Source organism: Mustelus asterias, unplaced genomic scaffold, assembly GCF_964213995.1.
Source record: "Mustelus asterias unplaced genomic scaffold, sMusAst1.hap1.1 HAP1_SCAFFOLD_188, whole genome shotgun sequence".
Taxonomy (NCBI): domain Eukaryota; kingdom Metazoa; phylum Chordata; class Chondrichthyes; order Carcharhiniformes; family Triakidae; genus Mustelus; species Mustelus asterias.
Window position 1 is genome coordinate 792,077 of NW_027590184.1, and position 16,909 is coordinate 808,985.

Sequence of the window (16,909 nt, forward strand, 5' to 3'; positions counted from 1 at the left end):
GGGGGGGGATAATCAGCCTGGATTATGGAGCTCAAATCCCAGAGTATATACATCTACCTCCGACAGTGCAGCGCTCTCTCAGTACTGGCACCGGGGGGAGGGGGGAGGGGGGGGGGGATAATCAGCCTGGATTATGGAGCTCAAATCCCAGAGTATATACATCTACCTCCGACAGTGCAGCGCTCTCTCAGTTCCTCTGATGGGGGAACATGTCGCGTCCTTTTTAGGGCGGTTTGTCCACCTTTGGTCCCCACCTGGCACTCAGCTCTCACCTCTGGCTCCCTCTGTTTGCATGCAACAGCAGCCACACCCCGGGCAACGGCTTCGACAAGCCGGCTAAACCAGGTGAGGGTAGCCGATGGGTCTCACCCCTCGGTGAGATTGGGAGATGTCTATCCCAGCATGTGAAGACAGACTCCAGCGGATCGAGCGGACGAGACCAATGGAAGGTCCAACGGTCAAGAAGGCGGTCTCTGCAAGTGTCATGGAACTCGAAGAGCAGGACAAGACACAGTAGACGTCCTGTCACCCACTGCGCCTAGTCCCATCTCCAGCCGTCTCGACTCTTGTCTTGCCACTGGATACAGATGTGAATTGGGAAGAGAGAGTGAGGCTGACGCTGCGCAACTCTCCCTCACTTTAATCCAAATCAACGCGCTAGTCTCGACACCATCATCATCATTACTGTCCTGTTCAACCTTTGAAGTCCTGTGGCGATGGGCGAGTGATGAAGCAGCAAGTGTGGATACACTGGGAGCTGTAGTCACGGACCTGCACACAGGCAGCTCAGGTCTAATGGTCGTTTTCCGCTGACCGAAGCAGCAGTGAAACTCGGCGTCTACCTGGGCGAATGAGCAGCCCTCTACAGGAACACACTGCTCACCTCCATAGAATGAGGAAGGGGCTAGAAAAGGTGCCCTAAACATCGCCTGCTTCACTACACCCTGGCCAGTTTACCGCGGCTGGCGGGGATCCCATTTTGCGGTCGAACAAACAAAATAAAACACAAGGTGACACCGCTCACCATTGGCACCTAGAACGTGCGCACGCTTTTGGACAACACTACAGCAGATAGACCAGAGAGAAGAACAGCCTTAGTTGCTAGAGAGCTTGCAAGATACAACATTGACATTGCAGCCCTGAGTGAAACTCGTCTTGCCAACCTAGGTCAGCTGACTGAAACTGGAAGTGGATACACTTTTTTCTGGAGCGGTCGCGGCAGCGAGGAGCGTCGTGATGCTGGAGTTGGATTCACCGTCAGGAGTCACCTTGTTCAGAAACTTGCTAGTCTCCCCAAGGGTGTGAACGACCGACTTATGACATTACAGCTTCCGCTACAGAACAGAAGTCAAGCCACCCTGATCAGCGCTTATGCCCCCACAATGAACAACCCGGACGAGATGAAAAACAAGTTCTACGAAGAACTAGACGCCCTACTATCAGCAGTGAGCAGTACCGACAAGCTGATCTTGCTTGGCGACTTCAATGCAAGAGTAGGGTGTGACTGCATTCTGGCCGGGAGTCGTTGGGAGGCATGGAGTTGGCAAGTGTAACAGTACTCTTAATGAAGACCTGTGCAGCAGGTGATTCACCAGGCAAGACTGTTCTCTTCCTGTGGGGGAGCACTTCGGCAGTCACGGGCATTCAGCCTCTGATCTTCGGGTAAGCGTTCTCCAAGGCGGCCTTCACGACACACGACAGCGCAGAGTCGCTGAGCAGAAACTGATAGCCAAGTTCCGCACACATGAGGACGGCCTAAACCGGGATGTTGGATTTATGTCACATTATCAGTAACTCCCACAGCTTGCCTCCTGGACTTGCAGAATCTCACTAGCTGTCCTGTCTGGAGACAATACACATCTCCTTAACCTGTGCTTAATGCTCCCTCCACCCACATTGTCTGTATCTTTAAGACCTGGCTGGCTGTCGGGATTCGCATTCTAATCAGTATTCTGTCACTTGATTTCTGTGTCTGTGCACTGTTTGAGAGCACATTTCCACTCCATCTGACGAAGGAGCAGCGCTCCGAAAGCTTCTGGTATTTGCTACCAAATAAACCTGTTGGACTTTAACCTGGTGTTGTTAAAACTCTTGCTGTGTTCACCCCAGTCCAACGCCGGCATCTCCACATCAAGTCCAGAGCCACCAGCGCAACAACTACAGTGCCTACACAAGTTTGCCCAACATGTGCCAGGACATTCCATGCCCGAATTGGCCTGATCAGTCATCTTTGGACACACCGCATCCAGCCTCATAATGACTAATGGTGTCGAGGTCCTCATCGACGACGATGGACGAACAACAACAATTCCTTCAGTACTGGTACCGGGGGGAGTGTCGGTCTGGATTATGGAGCTCAAGTGATTATGGAGGTACAAGGTTTATTTTCCCATTATCTGTTCTGCTGGTGGAATGGCATTACCCTTCGTAGGATCCATTCATTCCTCCAAATAGACCACGGGCACTCGGTCCGATTTAAAAGAAATGAGACATTGAGCATCATTTAAACTTGACATTTACAGAAAGCGAAACAAGGATTACTTGTGAGAAAGAGGGAGGGGGGAAGAGTTGGGGACTAACTTTGCAGCCAGATCCAAAAACCTTGCAGCATTCGACTGAACAACAACTAAAAAAGACAGCTACTCCGAACAATATAAGAGTTTGGTTATCTTTTGTTATTAAAATACTGGGTACAAGTAGTCCCCAGCTTTCAAAAACAATTCACAACTGTGTGACCATGAAAGCTTCTGTTCATGCAAAACTTTGCTTGCGTTGCACTTTCACATGTAGTCAATTTCTAAGCTCAAAACCCAGAATTCCAAGCTGAGTCTTAAAATGTGGTCAAGTCAGTTTGAGGTAGCTTTAAAGAATAGTATGATTAGTTACATTGGCAGAAATACCTTAAACTGAAGTCTTTTAACGAATGCAAACCACAGAAGGATCCCACCCATTGGCTGGAGACCAATTGCTGGGAAATGGGATCACGATAGGTGAGTGATGGCCAACCACAGGGATGATGGGTCGAAGAGCCTCTATCTGTGCTGTAAATCTATAAGGTGTTTGAAACCTTATTTTAAAAGAGGCGAGTGGTTTTAGGGGACGTGAATTAAAGAGGTAGCCACTCTTGCCTCCTCTCTCCCTGGGTACGAGGAGGCACAGCCGCCAGAGGGACAGGAATGGGGGCGAGAATGGGCATAAGGGGGCCAGGAATCTGAGAAGTATGTGCATCGTGGACATTAGGCTGGAAGAAGAGCTGCCCCATCACGCCCAACCCCATTCTATTTGTCTCTGCGCGCTATTGGCTTGACCGCCCCCCCCCCCCCTTGGCGGCCATTTTGGTAGTCAATTCGGCTCCTTGGACATTGGCCGTTGTAGGCAGCGGACAACAACGTACCCACCACCCCAATGCATCATGAGCTGCAGTGGGGGGGCAAATGGACATGGCCATTCCTGGGGCCTGAGTCCAGGGGTCAAAGGTCAAGAAAGAGGCCAGTTGGCTAACCCTCCCAAAAAAAATCCTTCCAAAGCGGCCCACAGGGGGGAACCGAAACTCAATGGACTCCCTATTCCCCGGGAGGGGGTTGGGTGGGAGCGGAATGGTCCTTTGGCCCTTCTGAAGCCAGATTATAAAACGGGCCAATGGCATGAGCGTTGTCAAAGGAGCTCGGGGACGCTTCATGAAAGGCGGCCACTGATTGGAGAAGCGAAGCTCCGGCCCCGCCCTCCAGCTCATCGGCCCGACCTATCAGAAGGCGAGGAGGAACGCAAACCAATCAGAGGGGGTGGGGGATTGGCTGACCAATCGCGGCAGGGCGAGTCGACCAATGGGGAGCGCGCTCTGGCGCCGACCAATCACATTACGGCAATGGCCGACAGGCCGACCAATGAGGTGGTCGGCCCGACGGCGGGTGTCCAATAGGCGAGGAGGTTGGAGGTTGTTGCTGGGCGGGGGTGCAGTGGCGCAGCTGGCCGGGATCGAGGAGCGGCCGTTAGGCCTCGAGGAAAAACCGTTGGAATTCGAATCGGCGACCGTTGGGGCAGTCGCGCGCCTGGCACCCTTCCCTCCACCGGGTTGCCGGGGAGACGGCTGAGAGCGCGCCTCAGGTCGGCAGCTGATTGGTCGGGGGGGGTCCCGGGTGTGGGGGAGGGGAGGCACGGAGGGGGGGGGAACGTCACCTTCTTAAAGGGGCAGGCAACCCCCTTAAATCTGACACCCCCCCCACAAAAAATGCCAATTGTCCATCCACCCCACCCCAAGCAAATGTCACCAAAGTGTAGCATTTTTAAACATTTATTTACACATTATCATCCCCCCCCCACCGCAATCCGCTGTTGACCAACGGGGAAGGCAAAGCGGGCAACGGGTCAGCCATTTTGTTGCCACCGTTCCATTTGTAGGGGGAGCTCCACCGATGCCAATTTGGGACATGGTGGCTTAAAAGGACAGCCGGAAGAGATCGTTGGGTCTCCCCACCGTTTGCCAAATGGTCTTTGATGTTGGTCCCCGTGTCTGCATGGGTTTCCTCCGGGTACTCCGGTTTCCTCCCACGTTCCAAAGATGTGTAGGTTAGGGGAATTGGCGATGCTAAATTGCTCCTTAATGTCCAAAGATGAGCAGGTTAGGGGGATTGGCCATGCTCAATTGTTCCTTAGTGGACGGGATGGCTTAAAAGGACAGCCGAAAGAGACAGTTGGGTCTCCCACCCATCCACCGTTTGCCAAATGGCCTTTGATGTTGGTCTCCGTGTCTACGTGGGTTTCCTCCGGGTGCTCCGGTTTCCTCCCACATTCCAAAGATGTGTAGGTTAGGGGTATTGGCCATGCCAAATTGCCCCTTAGTGTCCAAAGATGTGTAGGTTAGGTGGATTGGCCATGCTAAATTGTTCCTTAGTGTCCAAAGATGTGTAGGTTAGGTGGATTGGCCATGCTAAATTGTTCCTTACTGTCAGGAGGATTAGCTCAGTAAATATGTGGGGTTACTGAGATAGGGCCCGGATGGGATCATTTCGGGTGCAGACTCAATGGGCCAAATGGCCTCCTTCTGCCCTGTAGGGATTCAATGGATTGGTAGTTTATTCGCGTGGGGAGGGGAGCCAGCAGGAACACGAATGGAGGATTCGTGGGGTGGGTGGGTGGGGGAATGGATGTTGCGTTTTTTTGGGCCTGCCACCATCTGGCCAGTTGTGCCGCTCCAGGGTTAGGGCTCTAAGCTAATTGAGCGTGGGGTGGGAAGGCAGGATGGCGTGGTTAATGTCAACCAATCGGATTTTTGGGAAGTTAGAGGTTGGGAGAGGCTTGGGAAGTGTGGGGCAGATTGGCGTGGCGAGGTTGGCCAATTGGGAAGTCAGGACTTGGGCTAATCAGAAACATCATCGGGTGGGTTGGCATGATTGTTGAGGATTAATGGGATCATGAGGAAGTTGGAGCTCAGAGCCAATCGGCAGTAAGGCAGCAAATGGGGGTGCGTATGAGCTTGGCGTAGATGTCATTGACCAAATTGACGGGGGTTGTTCTCTTTTTTTTCTCTATCTTTTGTCTCCTCCACAGAGCCGAATTGGGACTAATCGTTCGGGGGGAAGGATGGCGGAGAGCGAGACTTCGACTGGGAGCCGGGGCACGCCTGGCGCGCAAGCCTACCAGTGCCTGGAGTGCGGCAAGAACTTCAAGTGGTCATCAAGACTGGCACACCACCAGCGCAGCCACACCGGAGAGAGGCCCTACAAGTGCTCAGAATGCGGCAAAGCCTTCAAGGGCTCGTCAGCGCTGCTGTACCACCAGCGCGGGCATACAGGGGAGAGGCCCTATAAGTGCTCGGAGTGCGGGAAGGCTTTCAAGCGGGCATCGCTGCTGGCCGTGCACCAGAGCGTCCACACAGGGAGGAGGGCCTTTCGTTGCGCCCTGTGCGGTCTAACATTCAAGTGGTCCTCGCACTACCAGTACCACCTGCGCCAGCACACCGGGGAGAGGCCCTACGCCTGCTCGGAGTGCGGGAAGGCCTTCCGCAACTCCTCCAGCCTCTCGCGGCACCGGAGGGTGCACACCGGAGCCCGGCCCTACCCCTGCCAGCTGTGCGGCAAGGCCTTTGCCCAATCGGCCAACCTGCGGCAGCACCAGCGCACCCACTCGGGCGAACGGCCGTACCGCTGTGGGGAGTGCGGGCGGGCCTTCACTCACTCCTCCAACCTGCTGCTCCACCGACGCACCCATGCGGGTCAGCGCGCCCACCGGTGCCCCCTCTGCGCCAAGTCTTTTGCCGCCCCGGCGTACCTGCAGCGGCACCTGCGCTGCCACACCAGCGAGGAGGGCACCCCACCGCAGCTGGAAGACGAGGAGGCCTCGCCAGCGGTGGCCGGCGAGGTGGTGGTGGAGGCTGTCTGTCAGCTGCCCCCTCCGGCCCCCAGCCCCGGGGACGAGACGCCCTTCAAGTGCGCCATCTGCGAGCGCAGCTTTGCCCAGCTGGCCGGCCTGCTGGCCCACCAGCGCGGGCACACGGCCGAGCAGCGGTTGGTGCAGGCCGAGGCTGAGGTGACCTGCGCTGCCCCACCTCCCCCTCCCCCGCCCCCTCCTCCCACTCCCCCTCCTCCGGCCCCCCTCGCTCCCGCCACACCACAGGCCTCTGGTCGGGGCCGCCCCTACCAGTGCGCTGACTGCGGCAAGGCCTTCAAGGGCTCCTCGGGCCTCCGTTACCACCAGCGTGGGCACACCGGGGAGAGGCCCTACAAGTGCTCCGAGTGCGGGAAGGCCTTCAAGCGGGCGTCGCTGCTCGGTGTGCACCAGCGTGTGCACACGGGCGCACGCGTCTTTCGTTGCGCCCTATGCGGTCTAACCTTCAAGTGGTCCTCGCACTACCAGTACCACCTGCGGCAGCACACTGGGGAGAGGCCCTACGCCTGCTCGGAGTGCGGGAAGGCCTTCCGCAACTCCTCCAGCCTCTCGCGGCACCGGCACCTCCACACCGGGGCCCGGCCCTACCCCTGCCAGCTGTGCGGCAAGGCCTTCGCCCAGTCCTCCAACCTGCGGCAGCACCAGCGTACCCACACTGGCGAGCGACCCTACGCCTGTGGCGAGTGTGGCAAGACCTTCACCCACTCGTCCAACCTGCTGCTCCACCGACGCACCCACTCGGCGCAGCGCCCGCACGCCTGCCCCGTCTGCGCCAAGTCCTTCGCCGTGGCCTCCTACCTGCAGCGCCACCTGCGCACCCATGCCACCGAACCCCCGGCTCAACCCCCCGCAGCGGCCCCACCGGCGGCCCCCGCTCCCACCCTCCAGGGGCTCCAGACGCTGCCCACCATCCAGATCATACACACCGTGCAGGCTCTGCCCACCGTCCAGCTGGTGCAGACCTTCTGAGGACCAGCATCACCCCCCTCGAGCGGCCTAGGCCGCCAACCCCACCCACTTTGACGTCAATGTGCACAGCTCACCCTCCACGCCATCGCGCCTCCCCCGTAAAAAAATGATCAGTGTCCTTTGCGTTTCCCCACCCACCCCTTGATAGCTCGGAGGCTGCACCATAGAGCTGAGGGGTCCAGAGCCCCCTCCTCATAATCCCACCCTTGCGGGAACACGGGCTAGCCGTAACGATTTCCTCACACTTTACAAGTTTGGAGCTGAGGGAATCGGATGCTCCTAGGGGTCCGCTCCTTTGGGCCACTGAAGTTTTGAAAGCCCATTGCCCGTGTTCCTCAATGACAAGCAGGCAGGAAAGTGGAGTTGGCATGCAGATGCTACCACCACCACCCTCCTCCCCTGCCCCCACCACCCCCTCCCCCCACCTCATTAGCAAATGTCAAACTGGAATTTCCACGGATGTTGAAAGATAGAACTTCACAGGGAATCGGTGGACTTTACAAGTTTGGAGCCTCACACTATAGGAGTCCATGGACTTTGCAAGTTTGGAGTACTGAGGGAATCTGCTGCTGCTTTCAGAGGAGCGCCCACCCCACCCCCCCCAACCCCAATGATCCACGCAGATGAAGCACCCTCGAGCGAGGATCGCAGGGTGCTGTGGAGCAGGAAGGGGAAGATCGTCAGCGGTCGGAGACACAATGGCGGGGGGGACTCGAATGGGACGTTGCATGATCTGAAAGACTCCCTCCGAGAGTGTGAGTCCGTGCTACTCCCGTGCCCGCCTGCTCCCTGTGCATGACATCCATGAACCCTGAGGCCTGACGTGTTCCCAATTCTATGTGCTTTGTTGTAACTGTCTGCATTGGGCAGGATGTGCCAGAGTTAATGTTTATCGCCAACCCCTGGGCTCCCTCTCTCTGCCTCTCTCTCTCTCGCGCACTCCGTCCATCTTTCTCCCATTCCCTACCTATCCTGGGAGTGTTTGATGGGGACAGTGTAGAGGGAGCTTCACTCTGTATCTAACCCCGTGCTGTACCTGTCCTGGGAGTGTTTGATGGGGGACAGTGTAGAGGGAGCTTTACTCTGTATCTAACCCCGTGCTGTCCCTGTCCTGGGAGTGTTTGATGGGGACAGTGTAGAGGGAGCTTCACTCTGTATCTAACCCCGTGCTGTCCCTGTCCTGGGAGTGTTTGATGGGGACAGTGTAGAGGGAGCTTTACTCTGTATCTAACCCCGTGCTGTCCCTGTCCTGGGAGTGTTTGATGGGGGACAGTGTAGAGGGAGCTTTACTCTGTATCTAACCCCGTGCTGTCCCTGTCCTGGGAGTGTTTGATGGCGGACAGTGTAGAGGGAGCTTTACTCTGTATCTAACCCCGTGCTGTCCCTGTCCTGGGAGTGTTTGATGGGGACAGTGTAGAGGGAGCTTCACTCTGTATCTAACCCCGTGCTGTCCCTGTCCTGGGAGTGTTTGATGGGGACAGTGTAGAGGGAGCTTCACTCTGTATCTAACCCCGTGCTGTCCCTGTCCTGGGAGTGTTTGATGGGGACAGTGTAGAGGGAGCTTCACTCTGTATCTAACCCCGTGCTGTCCCTGTCCTGGGAGTGTTTGATGGGGACAGTGTAGAGGGAGCTTTACTCTGTATCTAACCCCGTGCTGTCCCTGTCCTGGGAGTGTTTGATGGGGACAGTGTAGAGGGAGCTTTACTCTGTATCTAACCCCGTGCTGTACCTGTCCTGGGAGTGTTTGATGGGGACAGTGTAGAGGGAGCTTTACTCCGTATCTAACCCCGTGCTGTCCCTGTCCTGGGAGTGTTTGATGGGGACAGTGTAGAGGGAGCTTTACTCTGTATCTAACCCCGTGCTGTACCTGTCCTGGGAGTGTTTGATGGGGACAGTGTAGAGGGAGCTTTACTCTGTATCTAACCCCGTGCTGTACCTGTCCTGGGAGTGTTTGATGGGGACAGTGTAGAGGGAGCTTTACTCTGTATCTAACCCCGTACTGTACCTGTCCTGGGAGTGTTTGATGGGGACAGTGTAGAGGGAGCTTTACTCTGTATCTAACCCCGTGCTGTCCCTGTCCTGGGAGTGTTTGATGGGGGACAGTGTAGAGGGAGCTTTACTCTATATCTAACCCCGTGCTGTCCCTGTCCTGGGAGTGTTTGATGGGGGACAGGATAGATGTGGAGTTCTGTTAGGTTCCTGTGAAAATCTGAGTGAGCGTTGGATGAACAGGGAATCTTGAGCTGTGAAGATGTGGTGAAGCGGAGATGTTGGTGTAAATGCTGTTTCTGTGTGCGCGCCATTGTCTGTTAATATTAAAGGAAGTTGCAAATGCTGTCACTTTATCTCTTGTGTCTTTCCCCATCCTCATCTCTCTCTCCGTCCTTGTTTCGCAAAGCTGAGCATTTATCGAAAGTGAAAATGAGTGATTCTCCCCACTCCCCGTGGGAGTGAGTCCCACATTCTCCCCATTCCCCGTGGGAGCGAGTCCCACACTCTCCCCACTCCCCGTGGGAGCGAGTCCCACACTCTCCCCATTCCCCGTGGGAGCGAGTCCCACACTCTCCCCACTCCCCGTGGGAGCGAGTCCCACACTCTCCCCATTCCCCGTGGGAGCGAGTCCCACACTCTCCCCACTCCCCGTGGGAGCGAGTCCCACACTCTCCCCACTCCCCGTGGGAGCGAGTCCCACACTCTCCCCATTCCCCGTGGGAGCGAGTCCCACACTCTCCCCACTCCCCGTGGGAGCGAGTCCCACACTCTCCCCACTCCCCGTGGGAGCGAGTCCCACATTCCCAATCCCCGTGGGAGCGAGTCCCACACTCTCCCCACTCCCCGTGGGAGTGGGTCCCACATTCTCCCCACTCCCCGTGGGAGTGAGCCCCACGTTCTCCCCACTCCCCGTGGGAGCGAGTCCCACATTATCCCCACTCCCCGTGGGAGCGAGTCCCACATTCTCCCCACTCCCCATGGGAGCGAGTCTCACACTCTCCCCACTCCCCGTGGGAGCGAGTCCCACACTCTCCCCCCTCTCCCCGTGGGAGCGAGTCCCACACTCTCCCCACTCCCCGTGGGAGCGAGTCCCATGTTCTCCCCACTCCCCATGGGAGCGAGTCCCACATTATCCCCACTCCCCGTGGGAGCGAGTCCCATGTTCTCCCCACTCCCCGTGGGAGCGAGTCCCACACTCTCCCCATTCCCCGTGGGAGCGAGTCCCACACTCTCCCCACTCCCCGTGGGAGCGAGTCCCACACTCTCCCCACTCCCCGTGGGAGCGAGTCCCACACTCTCCCCACTCCCCGTGGGAGCGAGTCCCACACTCTCCCCACTCCCCGTGGGAGCGAGTCCCACACTCTCCCCACTCCCCGTGGGAGCGAGTCCCACACTCTCCCCATTCCCCGTGGGAGCGAGTCCCACACTCTCCCCACTCCCCGTGGGAGCGAGTCCCACACTCTCCCCACTCCCCGTGGGAGCGAGTCCCACATTCCCAATCCCCATGGGAGCGAGTCCCACACTCTCCCCACTCCCCGTGGGAGTGGGTCCCACATTCTCCCCACTCCCCGTGGGAGTGAGCCCCACGTTCTCCCCACTCCCCGTGGGAGCGAGTCCCACATTATCCCCACTCCCCGTGGGAGCGAGTCCCACATTCTCCCCACTCCCCATGGGAGCGAGTCTCACACTCTCCCCACTCCCCGTGGGAGCGAGTCCCACACTCTCCCCCCTCTCCCCGTGGGAGCGAGTCCCACACTCTCCCCACTCCCCGTGGGAGCGAGTCCCATGTTCTCCCCACTCCCCATGGGAGCGAGTCCCACATTATCCCCACTCCCCGTGGGAGCGAGTCCCATGTTCTCCCCACTCCCCGTGGGAGCGAGTCTCACATTCTCCCCACTCCCCGTGGGAGCAAGTCCCACCTTTTCCCCGCGGGAGCGATTCCCACGTTCTCCCCACTCCCCGTGACAGGGAGTCCCACACTCTCCCAATCCTCGTGGGAGCAAGTCCCACGTTCTCCCCACTTCCCGTGGGAGCGTGTCCCAAGTTATCCCCACTCCCCGTGGGAGCGAGTCCCACATTCTCCCCACTCCCTGTGGGAGAGAGTCCGACACTCTCCCCATGGGAGCGAGTCCCACACTCATCCCCAGTCACCGTGGGGGCGAGTTCCACAATCATCCCACTCCCTGTGGGAGCGAGTCCCACGTTCTCGCCGCTTCCCGTGGGAGAGAGTCCGATGATCTCCCCACCCCGCCGTGGGAGCGAGTTGCACAATCATCCCACTCCCCGTGGGAGCCAGTCCCACGTTTTCCCAACTCCCCGTGGGAGCCAGTCCCACCTTCTCCCCACTCCCCGTGGGAGCGAGTTCCACAATCATCCCACTCCCCGTGGGAGTGATTCCCACGTTTTCCCCACTCCCCGTGACAGGGAGTCCCACACTCTCCCAATCCCCGTGGGAGCGAGTCCCACATTCTCCCCACTCCCTGTGGGAGAGAGTCCGACACTCTCCCCATGGGAGCCAGTCCCACACTCATCCCCACTCCCCGTGGGAGCCAGTCCCACGTTTTCCCCACTCCCCGTGGGAGCCAGTCCCACGTTTTCCCCACTCCCCGTGGGAGCCAGTCCCACCTTCTCCCCACTCCCCGTGGGAGCGAGTTCCACAATCATCCAACTCCCCGTGGGAGTGATTCCCACGTTTTCCCCACTCCCCGTGACAGGGAGTCCCACACTCTCCCAATCTGTGAGAGCGAGTCCCAAGTTATCCCCACTCCGCATGGGAGCAAGCCCCAGGATTTCCCCACTCCCCGTGGGAGCGAGTCCCACGTTCTCCCCACTCCCCATGGGAGAGAGTCCGACGATCTCCCCACTCCCCGTGGAAGCGCGTCCCACACTCATCCCCACTCCCCGTGGGAGCGAGTCCCACGCTCTCCCCGTGGGAGCGAGTCCCAATTCTCCCCGAGGGAACGGATCCCACGCTCTCCCAGTGTGGTCTAACCGCGGGATACGGAGACTGGAACTGTGCACGGTGCTCCCAGTGTGGTCTAAACAAGAGATATGGACCCTGGAACTGTGCACGGTGCTCCCAGTGTGGTCTAACCGAGCGATATGGACCCCGGAACTGTGTACAGTGCTCCCTGTGTGGTATATCCGAGGGATATGGACCCTGAAACGGTGCAGGGTGCTCCCAGTGTGGTCTAACCCAGAGATATGTACCTCAGAACTGTGCACGGTGCTCCCAGTGTGGTCTAACCGAGGGATATGGACCCCAAAATTGGGCACAGTGCTCCCAGTGTGGTCTAACAGAGGGACATGGACTCTCTAACTGTGCACGGTGCTCCCAGTGCGATCTAACCGTGGGATATGGATTCCAGAACTGTGCACAGTGCTCCCTGTGTGGTCTGACCATGGGATATGGACCCCGGAACTGTGCACAGTGCTCCCAGTGTGGTCTAACCGAGGGAAATGGATTCTCTAACTGTGCACGGTGCTCCCAGTGTGGTCTAACCGAGGGAAATGGATTCTCTAACTGTGCACAGTGCTCCCAGTGTGGTCGAACCGAGGGATATGGACCCCAGAACTGTGCACGGTGCTCCCAGTGTGGTCGAACCGAAGGATATGGACCCCGGAACTGTGCACAGTGCTCCCAGTGTGGTCTAACCAAGGGATACGGAGCCCGGAACTGTGCACGGCGCTCCCAGTGCGGTCTAACCGAGGGATACGGACCTCGGAACTGTGCACGGTGCTCCCAGTGTGGTCTAACCGAATATGGACCCTGGAACTGTGCACGGTGCTCCCAGTGTGGTCTAACCGAGGGATACAGAGACCGGAACTGTGCACGGTGCTCCGAGTGTGGTCTAACCGAGGGATACGGAGACTGGGACTGTGCACGGTGCTCCCAGTGTGGTCTAACCGAGGGATACGGAGACCGGAACTGTGCACGGTGCTCCCAGTGTGGTCTAACCGAGGGATCGGGAGACTGGAACTGTGCACGGTGCTCCCAGTGTGGGTCTAACCGAGGGATACGGGGACCGGAACTGTGCACGGTGCTCCCAGTGTGGTGTAACCGAGGGATCCGGAGACTGGAACTGTGCACGGTGCTCCCAGTGTGGTCTAACCGAGGGATACGGAGACTGGAACTGTGCACGGTGCTCCCAGTGTGGTCTAACCGAGGGATACGGAGACTGGAACTGTGCACGGTGCTCCCAGTGTGGTCTAACCGAGGGATACGGAGACTGGAACTGTGCACGGTGCTCCCAGTGTGGTCTAACCGAGGGATACGGAGACTGGAACTGTGCACGGTGCTCCCAGTGTGGTCTAACCGAGGGATAGGGAGACTGGAACTGTGCACGGTGCTCCCAGTGTGGTCTAACCGAGGGATACGGAGACTGGAACTGTGCACGGTGCTCCCAGTGTGGTCTAACCGAGGGATACGGAGACTGGAACTGTGCACGGTGCTCCCAGTGTGGTCTAACCGAGGGATAGGGAGACTGGAACTGTGCACGGTGCTCCCAGTGTGGTCTAACCGAGGGATACGGAGACTGGAACTGTGCACGGTGCTCCCAGTGTGGTCTAACCGAGGGATACGGAGACTGGAACTGTGCACGGTGCTCCCAGTGTGGTCTAACCGAGGGATATGGAGACTGGAACTGTGCACGGTGCTCCCAGTGTGGTCTAACCGAGGGATAGGGAGACTGGAACTGTGCACGGTGCTCCCAGTGTGGTCTAACCGAGGGATACGGAGACTGGAACTGTGCACGGTGCTCCCAGTGTGGTCTAACCGAGGGATACGGGGACTGGAACTGTGCACGGTGCTCCCAGTGTGGTCTAACCGAGGGATACGGAGACTGGAGCGCCGAGGCCAACACCCCCCCAACCCCCCCCCGGTGCTAGTCCTGAGGGAGTGCTGCACTGTCGGGGGTAGATGTATATACTCTCGACCCAAATGCCAAATATTAATGCAGTTTACTCGCAAAACTAATGCCGTGCGTGCAGAAGGTGTGACAAGGGAGTTAATACACACCCTAACACATCCATACCATTACCTGATGAAACTGAGGTTTAAAGTGAGGACAGCTACAGGAAGAGGCCATTCAGCCCATCATCAGAGTTCCTGCTCTGTCAACGTGCGATACTACTAACCCCCCCCCCCTCTCCAAAATCTTTGCCCATCGAGTATTTCTCCAGTTGTCCCTTTGGAAAGTTCCTGTTGAATCTGCTTCCGCCGCCCTTTCAGGCAGCGCCTTCCAGATCACAACAACTCGCTGCGTTCAAAAAAACGAATGATTCTCTTCACCTTGGCCAGTCACCTGCTTGCCCAGGAGACGGGGGGCGGGGGTGCGGGGGCTGTGAAATCTACAGAGCCCGTTCCTGCGAACGAAGATCTGAAGGAAATGTGGTTCTACCACAGGGAGGTGTCACTGAAACTTGAGTGGGAAGGTTCAGAGGCTTCAAATGGTTCAGACAGGCAGAAGGAGCATGTGACAGTGTAATCTAGATCAGTGTGAAGCTCTCCTCTTCAGAAGGTAAAACAGAATGGCAGAGAGAATGGCAATGGACTGGGAAATCACTCCCATCAGTCACTGAAAGCAAGTGCACAGGTAGAATGGAAAAATTGGCACGTCTTGTTGCAGCCGTATAGAACTTTAGTTCGGCCACATTTGGAATATTGCGGACGGTTCTGGTCGCCACACTAGCAGAAGGATGTGGAAGCTTTGGAGAAAGTACAGTAAAGGTTCACGGGATGTGGCCGGGTTTGGAGGGTATTCGCTCTGAGGAAAGATCGGACAAACTTGGTTTGTTTTCACTTGAACGTCGGAGGCTGAGGGGCGAGCTGATAAAAGTTTACAAAACTGAGATGCAAGGGTAGAATGGTCAGTCAGTGTCTTTTTCCCAGGGTAGAAATGTCAATTACTGGGGGACATAGGTTGAAGGTAAAAGGGGGAAAGTTTAAAGGAGATGTGAGAAGCAACTTGTTTTACACAGAGGGTGGTAAGTCCCTGGAATGCACTGCCAGAGGAGGTGGTAGAAACAGATGCAATAGCAACGTTTAAGAGGCATCTTGACAGATACATGAATACAGTAAGAAGTCGAACAACACCAGGTTAAAGTCCAACAGGTTTATTTGGTAGCAAAAGCCACTAGCTTTCAGAACAGGCTGTTCCTTCGTCAGGTGGGTGGGAGTTCTGATCACAAACAGGGCACAGAGACACAAACTCAATTTACATGAATAATGATTGGAATGCGAGTCTTTACAGCTAATCAAGTCTTAAAGGTACAGACAATGTGAGTGGAGAGAGCATTAAGCACAGGTTAAAGAGATATGTATTGTCTCCAATGAGATGCCATCATCTCACGTGAGAACACCATCAGCTAGTGGCTTTTGCTACCAAATAAACCTGTTGGACTTTAACCTGGTGTTGTTAGACTTCTTACTGTGTTTACCCTAGTCCAACGCCGGCATCTCCACATCAGATACGTGAATAGGCAGGGAATGAAGGGATATACGTAGAGGCAAAAGGTCTTTAGTTTAGAAAGATGTCATGTGTCAGCACAGGTTTGGTGGGCCGAAGGGCCTGTCCCTGTGCCTGTTCTTTGTTTTCATGTCTCATCTGCACCTTTTGCCACTTGTCTTGAATCTATGTCCCCAGGTTCTAGAATTCTCCACGAAGTGAAACAATTTTATCCTGTCCACTCAATCTCTTACCCTCATAATTTTGTACCCCCCAATTGAGTTATCCCCCCAGCCTCTGTGTTCCAAGAAAAATAACCCCAACCTATCCAATCTCTCCTCATAGCTACACTTTTTTTTTAGCCCTGGCAATATTCTTGTGAACCTCCTGTGCACTGTCACTCCCGAGTAATTCTGTCCTTCCTACAATATTTGATTTGATTTGATTTGATTTATTATTGTGACATGTATTGGGATACAATGAAAAGTATTGTTTCTCGCATGTTATACAGATAAAACATACTGTTCATAGAGTACATATGGGCGAAGGAAAGGAGAGGGTGCAGAATATAGTGTTACAATCGTAGCTGGGATGTAGGGTAAGATCAGCTTCATATAAGGTAGGTCCATTCACAATTCTGACGGCAGCAGGGAAGAAGCTGTTCTTGAGTCGGCTGGGACATGACCTCAGACTTTTGTATCTTTTTCCCGAAGGAAGAAGGTGGAAGAGAGAATGTCTGGGATGTGTGGGGTCCTTAATTATGTTGGCTGCTTTTCCCTGAGGCAGCGGGAAGTGTAGACAGAGTCAATGGATGGGAGGCTGGTTTGCGTGATGGATTGGGCTACATTCACGACCCTTTGTAGTTTCTTCTGGTCTTGGGCAGAGCAGGAGCCATATCAAGCTGAGATACATCCAGAAAGAATGCTTTCTATGGTGCATCTGTAAAAGTTGGTGAGAGTCATAGCTGACATGCTGAATTTCCTCAGTCTCCTGAGAAAATAGAGGCATTGGTGGGGCTTTCTTAACTATAGTGTTGGCATGGGGGGACCAGGACAGAATCCGGACACCTAAAAACCTGAGGTTCTCGACCATTTCATCCCCATTGATGGGGACAGGGG

The 16,909-nt window shown here is 56.2% G+C and overlaps 1 protein-coding gene across 1 annotated transcript; it reads left to right on the forward strand.

Moving 5' to 3' along the window:
* The first annotated feature begins 3,940 nt into the window (after positions 1 to 3,940).
* On the forward strand, positions 3,941 to 9,693 carry LOC144485350 (uncharacterized). Its single transcript, XM_078203547.1, has 2 exons — positions 3,941 to 4,104; positions 5,548 to 9,693. Exon 2 carries the CDS (start codon positions 5,581 to 5,583, stop codon positions 7,351 to 7,353), a length of 1,773 nt encoding a protein of 590 aa, XP_078059673.1. The 5' UTR covers positions 3,941 to 4,104; positions 5,548 to 5,580; the 3' UTR covers positions 7,354 to 9,693.
* Positions 9,694 to 16,909: the final 7,216 nt, after the last annotated feature.